The 11,698-nt window shown below is 35.2% G+C and overlaps 2 protein-coding genes across 2 annotated transcripts; both read right to left on the bottom strand.

The window, feature by feature from the left end:
• Window positions 1–94: 94 nt before the first annotated feature.
• On the bottom strand, window positions 95–4,982 carry LOC145562053 (uncharacterized). The gene is made up of 2 exons (XM_081622211.1): window positions 3,396–4,982; window positions 95–680 (listed from the first exon to the last, which is right to left on the bottom strand). The coding sequence occupies exon 1, from the start codon at window positions 4,918–4,920 to the stop codon at window positions 3,406–3,408; it is 1,515 nt and encodes a 504-aa protein (XP_081478337.1). The 5' UTR covers window positions 4,921–4,982; the 3' UTR covers window positions 95–680; window positions 3,396–3,405.
• Window positions 4,983–9,622: 4,640 nt separating this feature from the next.
• Window positions 9,623–10,683, bottom strand: LOC145563293 (uncharacterized). The gene has a single exon (XM_081623738.1). The coding sequence runs from the start codon at window positions 10,626–10,628 to the stop codon at window positions 10,011–10,013; it is 618 nt and encodes a 205-aa protein (XP_081479864.1). The 5' UTR covers window positions 10,629–10,683; the 3' UTR covers window positions 9,623–10,010.
• Between the last annotated feature and the right edge of the window lie 1,015 nt (window positions 10,684–11,698).

Below are 11,698 nucleotides of genomic sequence, written 5' to 3' on the forward strand. Positions count from 1 at the left end.
CATTTACCAGCTGTATATCGCCAATATTATTTTACATTTAACATAAAAATATCTGACCTGAACATATACTTGTAATTAACTAATTAGTCAAGCATACAAATGAAAGGCAAATTGGAACACAAAGATACTCCAAAAATTTTACATACACAATCCAAGAAGCTACAGAGAAATCCATCTGTAATCGAAGTATGAATCACCATCTTTGCAGCAAAGAGCCAAAGATACATCCTTAACAACAATTCAACCAGCCATTATCACAAGTGTTAAACTAAAAGTTGACACTAGTCTTCATCATTTGGACTGAGACTATATCTCTTAATGTAGTCACCTCATAAGTCGTCATAGAAATTTTCCTGGCACTTCAATGCCCAAGTATATTCTGCAGATCCAAGCTTCTGATGCTTCAAGGCCAAAAAGCTTCCACTCAGGTAAGAGATTTCCATTATGCAATCTACAAGTATATTGAAAATCTGGGATCATTTATATTTTGATACGACCACTGCTGCCTAAGAAAACCACTTCTTGGAAATTAAGAATTCCACAGTAGATCAGAAAACTTTGATCCATGCAAAATTTGCTTTTGCACAAGCAGTAGAACCCATACAGCCCACCTTATCAGCCATTCCTGTAGCTTCAAGCTAGCATTCAAAACTTGCTACAGTGAAGTACCGCCATTAAGTCTGAAATAATATAGCAGACATCAATGATTGAAACAGAACGTTCAACAAATACTGAGGACAAAAAAACCTCCAACTGATAGCTAAGTGCAAGCATTTCAGACATTACAAGCAGAACATATTAAAGGCCCAGGTCGGTTAATAACATGCAAGAAGGTGAGCACACACTTTCTGTACCAAAGCAATCACAGACAACTGAAAACAATAAAAATGATGCTAGAACTCACACATCATTAATTAGTTAGAAAATTTATACAGTATAAAAAAATTAGACGATGAAACTTTTAAGGATTTTGAAATACAAAAAAAAAAAAAAAAAAAAAAAAAAAAAAAAAAAAAAAAAAATTGGAGCACTCATATCATAAAATTGACTTTGCAAAGTTCGGGTTCAGTAGAATAGATGGACCAGTGACATTCAAATCAGCATGAGATAGGCGCAAAAAGATGAGTACTACATGCTTAGGAATACAATTTCCATCTATAACCAACATCAGACAGTGTTGATCATCAAATCACCTTCTTCGCTACAAGGATGCCTACTTAACAATAGAACACGACAGAACTATTACCTTGAAGTTAATAAGACAAAATTATAGACTGAGACTATATCTCCAGCTAAGTTGCTTCATATATTGTCTGTGGATGATTTCAAGGTATTTCAATGCCAATAGAAATTACTAGAGTCAAACTTCTGATGCCACTTGCATTTAGCCATAACGGAAAAAAAAAGAAAGGAAAAAAAAAAAAAAAAAGTGGTCTATCTCTCAGAAATTTGAAATGATTTATCTTGCAAAATTGCATCACATGGTCACACACCTATTACTGACTATGAAACCCTGTTCCACAGGAGAAACCGAGAAAGGAATAAAGAGTTACATAGAGATCAGAAAACTTCTGTAACACAAGTAGCTGTCATACACAATCATTGAAACACATATAGCCCACATCAGCCTAATTTAATACTCCCTCCCCGTCCAGGCGTCCACATAAAATCTTCTTGTATTCCTTTTCAGGATGTCTACAAATATTCCTCCACTTAAAATGGATAGACTCAACCCCTATGATGTGGACCCCACCATTAACTTTCTCTCACACTCTAACCCCAGCCTACTAAATTCCTAAATATGCATGTCCAAACTTTACAAACTTGAAGCTTGTGCTCACAAATCACAATTTGCTACAGTAAAGTGTTGACATTAATAAAGAGATTAAGCTATCACATGTCTTCAACCAATTTTGAAAGTCGACGCACAACGAGCAACACATAATAGGAGGGACAATAATTCAAGAAAAATCTCCGACAGCAAAGTGTACACCTTTAAGGTACAGAAGCATAACAAGTTGCCACAGTAGGTCAATTGAGTCATATGCAAGAGATGCAAACAAGTGCTATTTGCTCCAGTAGCAATCACAAAAGAGGTGGGGAGGGGCTAGAGCTTTAGTAAGGAACACAATAGCTTATTAGGCTCTCCTAAATATATCACAAAAGTATTTTTGCGAATTTGAGGACTTAGTGTTTAAAGGGGTATGGTTTGGGTTTTTTGGGGCTGTGTTATCCAGTAAACACACTAATGATTTAGAGTTTCTCCATACTTTATAAATCTAGAGCTGGTTAATCATTAAAAGAAGTAGATCTCTATATCATAAACACAAAAACCTGGGCAAATGTGTTCATTAAATCATCCACCTCAATTTCAGGCATTCCAGAATAATTCACAAATATGCTCTAAAACTCTGGCTAAGAACCTTAATCAAATCCAAACTAAGCCCTGACATGGTTAAAGACAGAAGTTCATTTTAACTTTTTATTCAAAATAATACTTGTCTTCACTAGAAATTGGAAAGAAATTGATTTGTCTTCCATCTTTGGTTCTAAATTTCTAATCTTCCTCTAATTTCTCTAGGAATTTTCTATTTAAGTACTGCAGCTATCCATCGACAGTGTTTTCTCTAATCTCCCAATAATGTTTTGGTGATTACCAAACGTTCCATTATTTCACCATCTCATTCTTAAAAATAACATTCTCACCAATCCTACTCAATAAGTCAATAAGTAACCATAACTACATATCAAAGCACTAAGACCTTGACCCTCACCACCATAAATAATGATAATTTCACAATTATAAAGGTCCACGATAGCAGCAACCTCCACCATTTGATAAAGTCAAAGATCAGAATGACCCCATAGTAAAACAAATAAGGAAGATAACCCAGTAGACCGGAAAGCTATCAAACAAGTGATAGAATATGTATTCTGTATACAATAAAAAGAACTATACTAGCCATAGGGCATAATAAATTGACAGATATAGTTCACAGGAGATCAGCACTGAAAATAATTCCTTTAGCACATTATTCAGAAGACTAGGATGAAGCACGATAGAATTACTCCGTGATAGACAAGCCTATTCAATTATCAAGATTTGATGCCCTACTTGCGAAACCAGCAAAAGAAGCTAAACAATAAATCTAACCATCATGCAAATGTAATGAATCAAACGTCCTGTAAAAAATTTAATGATACTAAGTTACTAGCAACCAACATAATAACACATCATACAAGTACATAATCAACTACAGATTGAAAATCAACAACAAAATCAAGAACAAATAGAACCCAATATCAAGGTCTAAGTAACAACAGAATGCAAATTACAAGTAAGCAAATCACCAACAGTTTAATCTAATCTTTCAATGGAAATCAAGGGAACATACAGCACATAGATTACGGTTCAGCATCTTCGCCATCCTTGGGACCAAAGGGATCATGGTTAGGATCAACTTCTTCACCAATGGTACGTTGTACAAGCCTCTTCAAATCAGTCATAACCTTAGACTCACGTTTAGCCTTCTCTTCATAGTTAAACATAGCCAAAGCCCTCTTATCCTCAGCACTATAAACCTGGTTTTCTTTCCTAATACGAATGGCATTCATCCTTTGATGTCTACTACCACTCATCACATACCCAAGTGTCTCAAATTTCGATATCTCATCAGCCGAAAGCCCCACTTCTCCACGACGTGGGATACGCTTCCCTTGTTGAACATACTGTGCAATGGCATCACCTTCACCAGGCCTAAGTGCACCTCCATAACTAATATGCCCTTCAGCTTTCGGCAATGGCTGTGGCCCCACCGGTGGCTCATTAACCAAAGCCGCGGCCGCCTTCTTCGATTCCAACATCTCTTTCAACATCAATGCCTCAGGATTTGATTCATTCAAATTTGCTTCATCCAATTCAATCTTCTCCTCTTTCTCTGATTCACTACTGCTACTACCCTCATCACTCTTCTTCTTACTGCCCCTCTTCTTCTTGCTACCCCTCTTCGATTTCGCCTTCCCTCCATTATCACTCTCCTCACCTCCACTTTCACTCTCACTCTCACTCTCACTCTCACTCTCACTCTCACTCTCAGAATCACTCTCTCTCCTCCTCCTCTTGCTACTCCTTCCCCTCTTCCTCCTACTCCTCGACTTCGATTTCCCCCTTCTTCTCTTCCTCCCCTCATCTTCACTGCTTGAATAATCATCCTCACTCTCTTCCTTACCAGAATCAGAATCATCAGATTTCCTACTCCTCTTTCGCCTGGAACTCGAGCTCGAACTCTTCCTCTTACCTTTACTCACCCTTTTCCCTCTCTTCCTCCTCCTCCTCTCCCTATCCGATTCCTCCGATTCAGAACTCGATTCGGAACCCGAACCCGAAGAACTCCTCTTCTCTCTCCTTAAACCACCATCACCATCACCACCACCATCAACATCACCATTTTCTCTCTCCTCTTCAACCTCCTCGCGATCGTCGTTTTCATTGGGAGGAGGACTAGGCGTAACCTTCCAGAAGAAATTCCTCAACGATTTCCTCAATTTCTGCCTCTTCAACCTCCGATACTCCTCCTTACTCAACCCTCGCAATTCCTCATCCGATTCCTCTTCCGGAACCCTACCATTACTCTCTCTCCTATAATCCTCCCTCCTATACTCCCGATACTCCGGGCTTCGCCGGAGCACAGGACTCCGACTTCTCCGGAGAACAGGACTGCGGTTTCTCCGGTAAACAGGACTACGACTTCGCCGGAAAACAGGGCTTCTGCTTCTCCGTGGTACAGGACTTCGACTTCGCCGGAAAACAGGGCTGCGACTTCTCCGGCGACGGTAACGGTCTCTGGAATCGCCGGAATCCGGCGAATAACGGTGGTTTCGGGGCTCCGGGATTTCGATTACGGATGAAGGTCGACCCATTTTTTCAATTTTTGGGGGAAATCTGATTGTTTGCGAATTGAAAGGAGGAAAAAGAAATATGAATATAGTTTGTCAAAAAAAAAAAGAAATATGAATATAGAATTACAGAGATCTTTTGTTTTATTTGGGCCGAAATGTTGTATTAGGCCCAGTCCAGTTGGGAAGATAAAGCCCAATCCAGTAGTTGTACTGCTTGTACATCATGGATAGGGTTTAATTATATATTATTTATGTGAATAATTGTGATTCCTTTCAAATTGAAGATGGCAACTTCGAAATTATGAAGCATTTCTCAAAGGCTGCTACTAAACTATGTGGAATTTTATTTTTTTGATCAATGAAATGACATCCGTTGTTTGATCGCTTTTGATAGGTTGAATTCAATGATGTTTATTGAGAAACAAATTAGATGGCAGAAGACTGTCGGATTGGTTTGACTTTTCAGTTTTGGATGTATTCAAATTTAAAGATACTTCTTTGATTTGTATCTTTCTCTTTATATGTCTTTTGTACTAAGTTACTACACCAAAAAATATATATATATATATATTGATTATCCCTTGTCTCATCAACCTTGATTAAATTTACAGTTTATTTTAACCATGAAGTATACTGAATATTCTAATTTTGAAAAAGATTTGGGTGTGAGTATGTGGGGTAAAGAGAAGCAATCTTACTAAATCGAAACCTCTCATATATCAATCAAACTAGCTACATAGGTTAATGTTTGAAATTAGAGAAAGAAGTTAAACAAGAACAAAGAATCTCTTACCCCCAAGCAAATGTAGATGGTGGAGTTTGCACTATTTACCTTAAATTTACAAGTTGTATTCCACACAACCTCTACCAATTAAGCATGCTTGGTTATGCAAGCAAATATATGTTGTCTCACTTGTTCGCCTGTAATAATCCAAACTAGGGATGGCAGTGGGTCGGGTTAAATGGGAGACTCGCCCCATCCCCGCCCAACTTGGGCGGGGATGGAGGAAAGTTTGGCGGGTGATGGGACGAGGATGGGTATAAAATGTGTACTCGCCATGGGTGATGGGGCGGGTATGGATTTTAGAGTAGACCCGCCCCATATCCGCCCCGCCCCGTACCCACCTTATACTCGCATCATATTTATTTTAGAAGAGTTTAGAATTTATGAAAATTGATACCCCCTAAGACCCAATAAGCTTTAATAGTGAAAGACCCAACTTTCTTAACCTAATTTGATATAATTGTCATTAGTATGATACAATAGAGCATCATGGCAATGCATTTGGTTTAAACTTTTTATTTTTTATTTTTTATTTTTAAACATACTTGGATTTATTTGTCTAACTTTATTATTATTGAAATTACATTTTTTTCTTATTTTATCGAACTTATGTGTAACTTTTTTTTTAGAATATATGTAAATAAATTTTATTTTTTTTAAGAATATATGTAAATAATTAAGTTGAATCAATAAACCAGTCAAACCTTATTTGTTTTTTGTTAATAACCATGCGACATCCATACATACGAAGCAATTATTATTTAGCTAGCTAATTAATTACGTGGTGCATACAAACAACTAATAAAAGCATATTAATCTTAAAAGTGATAGCCTAAGGGGTGGGGGAAATCTCACCTAGAATAATTAAGCTTCTAATATAAGTTTTCAATCTAGCTCATCATGCACTTATCAAACAAAATCTCATAGGTTAAGTTTTAGGTTTATTTGTGTGTAAGTATGTTTTACACCTTAATTAATCAATCTATAAGAGTAATTAACTTACAAAAGTAACAAATGATTAACTTTCAAATTAAGTAATCATGAAAGAATAGAAAAACCAAGATTAATTTTGAAAATTAATACAAAACTCATGGAGTTATAAATAAACACAAATAAAAGTGTGAAAATATGAAAGTAATATCATGAGATCGATAAGTTTGAGAAGTCAAATTCTAACTTTCATGATGAATTAAAAATATGGTCCCCATAAATTTAGGCCATTAGATTTACATTCAACCCCTATTTCCATCCCAAATCTCACTCAAAATAAATCACTTTCACTCATAATTCAATGCTGACAAATTATCACGTGCTTTGGCCATCAGAAAGTTCAATTCTACAAAGACAACCCAACAAATTATATCAAACATACTTTTATAAAATATATTGTCACATTATATATTATATTATATATTATATTATATAGCTAAATATGGAACATTGGAAAATTCGGAATGTAATGTAATAATAAGGGTCTGGTCAATTTTTGTTCAATTCTTTCACTCTCAATCAATTTTTATTTTCCTCGTGCCTATGGGAATTTGTAAAGTAATCTATTCACCGGGAAATAATAGGCTCGTATACTTTGTTGAGGTGTCTAGAATAACTAATATCATTTTTCAAAAGAGAAATCGATCGATTATAATTTATTATTTTGTATATTTAACATAGTAAAAAAGTGTAATAGAGGTAAGTACCTTAAATATGTACCCTTGTAAAAATTAGGAGAATGTGATAATTAATTGTGGGACGGAAAATATTAGACACAATAGTCGATAGATATATACAAGTATAAAGAAAAAGAAAGAAGAAAGAAGAAATTCTTTCAAAAAATAAAAGAAAGAAGAAATAAAAGCAAAGGTGTTTACTGCTTTTTTTTTTTTTTTTTTTTTTTTTAATTCCTGTTATATTTGACTGTTTCAATTAATCAAACATGTTTAATTTGCACGTTATGTTTGTAAATCGGTCATACTGAAGCATTATTCAAAGTTAATATCTTAAAGTGGTGATAACTTTACAATTGAATTATGACTGAACAATGAAACATTAAAATTGAAACTTTGCTTCAATTGACCTTACTTCGTTCAAACTATAATAGAAAGTTGATCTATTTCTACTTGAACACGTACGGAACAAGTAGAATTTATTAAGTAAAATTAATTTAGTGGATAATTAATTTGTGTTACATTATATTATTCTTCCATATACGAGTATATGATTACACAATATGGTATAGTTTTCAATTCTATAGCTATCTTTGAAAATTCAATTCTTCAACACATTAAGGAATAGCTAGCTAGTGGCTAAATGCAAGCATGGCGTGGAATCGTGGATTGCTTGCTATATTGCCTATACATGGAGTAATTATTTACTTAATTAACCGAGTGAACTCATTACATAATTACGTGACATATCTAATTTGCAAAGAAAGATATATCCTTGCGTTTTTGCCAGCAAATGTGAAAGTTATAAAATGTAATAAGACGTGTTCTTTAAATTATTTTTTTAAAGTTGGAGTGCATATAATTGTTTCATTGACAATTTGGAGAGTAGTCAACAAAAGAGACTCCTTCATTTTTGTGTTTGAATAATATTAATATTCAAATTTTTTTAAGGTAAATATAATATTATTATTTTTATAGACTAGCTTATAAGGTTATAGCAACTGGTACTATAGTTAGTAGTTAGGCCACCAAACCTCCAACTTAAACACCCTTCTATGTTTGTTGAAATTTACTTGAATGTATAATTAAGTTTGAACTTTCTAATTCATAGTGCCCTCTTTAAATTAAACCCTAAAACTTTATTAGTCTCCTTGATTAGGCTTTCATTTGGAGCTATTTGCCTTTTGAAATGTCTTTAATGACGGTTTCTTATCATATGACATCTATTTTATGTAAATTTTTCCTTTCTTATGCAACCAAATCATGAAATGATATAGATTCATGGTAAGACAAAGATGTAGTTTTATTTGTATATTGAATTTTATGTTCAACTTATTTTGATCCAAATTTGGTAAGATCAACATTACAGTAGTGATCACTTCTGTAAGGCCAGAAAATATACCATTCCAATGTATGGTCACCTAAATTAGACGCAAAAATAGACATGATGTTGTGTATATGTAATACGTATATTTTGTTGTTAATAAGGAATCTAAGACCACTAAACAACACAAAATCATGCATGATGTCATAATTTCAAGAACCTTAGATTAATATAATTCAGTAATATAACTTTGTTGAATGGATCACATATGATCTTCATACAAAGTCATATATGATTCTGTCATTTATACACTGAACTAATGCTATCCAAAATTTCATGACTAATAGAGTAACAGCATCTTTCCATTCTCGGCCTCTTGAATGGGTTGTGGATAAAGACAGCGGCGCTAGTCCGCTAGGACAAGTTGGCTGCATGATAAAGACTGCGGTGCTAGGCCGCTAGGACAATGTTGTGTGTGTCAAATTGTGGGATGTGACTTCCTAGTTCCGATCCCAAATTTAGTTAGAAAACCATGTAAACATGGTAAGATGGACATGTAGCTAGGCTCAAGCTTAGGCCAAGGGCGTCTTTTGAAAAACTGTAATAGTTTAAGTGTTTAGCACATAGCTAGATAGTGGTCTGGTAAGATTGGACATCCCAAAACAAGTGGCCACACGTCACAATCCAAAGTTATATCCGAAAATTATTGTACCCATCTTGGTATATTTTTATTGTAATTGAACTGAACTAATGAAACATAAATTCTACGCACTCATAGAAAACACATATGAATGAAACATATAGCAAAATATGAAGCAGAAACAAAAGATTCCATATTACATATAGGAAAGCAAAGTGAGTACAAACTTGGGCAATAACCCAAAAAATTAACAAAGGAACCCCCAAAAAAAAAAAAAAAAAAAAAAAAAAAAAAAAAAAAAAAAAAAAAAAAAGAAGAGGCATTTTTAATTAGCCATTTGATTGTCCTATGTAAACCTTGTAAATGCAAATCCATCCCCTTAACAAAACCTCATAGGGAAGGGAAAAAAAGGATGAAGAATATCAAGAGATAATCAAAATTAAAAGGGAAAAAAAAAAAAAGAAAAAGGGTAAAATAACTGTACATAAAAAGGAAGATAACAAATAAACAACTTCCTAGTATAGTAACAGTATTGTATACTAGTCAATATTAGTATGTTTCTAAGATTCTTCCATAAATTTTTTTTTTTTTTTCCAAAAAGTCAGCTCACCAATACTACACCAACCTCACCTCACAACACTTTCCTCAATTGCTTCTACACTTAGCTTGATCATGCTTTGTGTTAATCTGATCCTAATGTTAAAAATGGAAACTGTCCATGCTTCGGTTCTCGCTCGACGACGATCCGCCACCAGTTCCGGTTCCAGTTCCGGTCAATCCCATGTTCATGTTAATGTTGCTACCGTGATCATGTGTTGTATAATTTTCTCCCATTCTTTGCATGAACATAATGTTGTTATTAGATGAAATGGAGTATTGTAGTGGGCTTAATACTTGTTGTTGTTGTAATTGGGCCATTGGATTATGAAGCCCATACCCACGGCCCATTCCATTCCCAAACATTTGTGGGCCCGGCCCGGGGATGTCGAAGTTGCTGCTTGGGCCGCCTGTGAACTGTTGCACCATGGCACGGAAGTTGGAGGTGTCAGTGTTGAGGAGTGTGGTTGGGGTTCGCCGGGATGCTCGAGTCCGCTTGCGAGCGGGCTTGGAGACCCGGCTCTGAGTCGGGCCTAGTTGGGCCTGGCCCGAGGGGGGGGGGCTGGTGTTAGGGCTCATGTTGGTTGAGACTACCGTGGCATCGGATACCCGGCCCGGAAAGAAGAGATCAGCGGAGGTGGTTGTGGTGGCGTAAGGTGTTTGGGTTGCAGCCGAGGGGTTACTTTGGTGGAAGTGTAGCCAGTCACTTGTGCTAGTCATGCTGCCTGAATAGAGGGCAAAAAAAGATTGGCAAAAAAGAAAAGAATGAAGTTGGGAAAGGAGATTAGGAGAAGTAAAGAAGTAGATGATGGGGTGTATTTATTTGTGGAGAGATACCTATAATTGGTCAAAGTCAGATGTATTAGGTGATCTTGACAATGACCTAAATGTCTCTTTCAACTTATGTTTCATAGTTTTTGCCTCTTAATAAGAAATTGAAGTGTTTATGTGTAAAAATAACACTTTTAAAGGAAAAGATGACTACAAAAGTACAATTTAGCATGTGATGGAATTTTTAAAATTTGTGAACAACAACTAATTATACATTAGCACACAATCCTCTAAACAATATGAAATTAAAATATACATCACACATTCACACTCTAGGATACATCATTAGCTCATACTATTTTTAATCTTAACAAGCAAGAATATTATAGTCTAACCCTTTTTTTTTTTTTTTTTTTTTTTTTTGTTGTTTAGAGAGCCATAAGAGCAGAGAGAGAATCGATCCCACATCTCCTGAAGCCGGGAGAAAAGCTTTAACCACTTGAGCTATCCCTCACTCTCTAACTTACTTTGTAGTAATGCTTTTATTTTTTTTATTTTTATTTTTTTTTGAATAACCGTAGTAATGCTTTTGTAGTATAATTCTAAATTTGAAGTGAATTTTTTATACATCGTACCACCCAAATTAGCAAAGGTAATAAGAATATATCTTTGACAATTCTTACTGGTTAAAGTAAAAAAAGTGCATGGTTAAAAATACAAAAATAGATAAAGTTGATTAAAATAAAAACAGTAGGAAATTAGGAATGGAGGCAGGAAGGTGGGGTCGGATGGCGTAGCAATTAGCATAAAGAGCAGGGTATTATCTTCGTTTCTAGAATGTCTGTAAAAAAGAACTCCCCAATTTCACCGTTATTTCCAGGAAACAACGGTTTAATGGATGACGTCATGATTTTACTGCGGATGACGTAATCTCTTACCCTGTCTTATTCTCTTCTACTTGTTCCTCAGTGGGGTGGTTTTAACATAATCCATAGACCATGTAGTTGCATAGTGTATCT

This window comes from Chenopodium album, chromosome 10 (genome assembly GCF_948465745.1).
Source record: "Chenopodium album chromosome 10, dcCheAlbu1.1, whole genome shotgun sequence".
Classification (NCBI taxonomy): Eukaryota; Viridiplantae; Streptophyta; class Magnoliopsida; order Caryophyllales; family Amaranthaceae; genus Chenopodium; species Chenopodium album.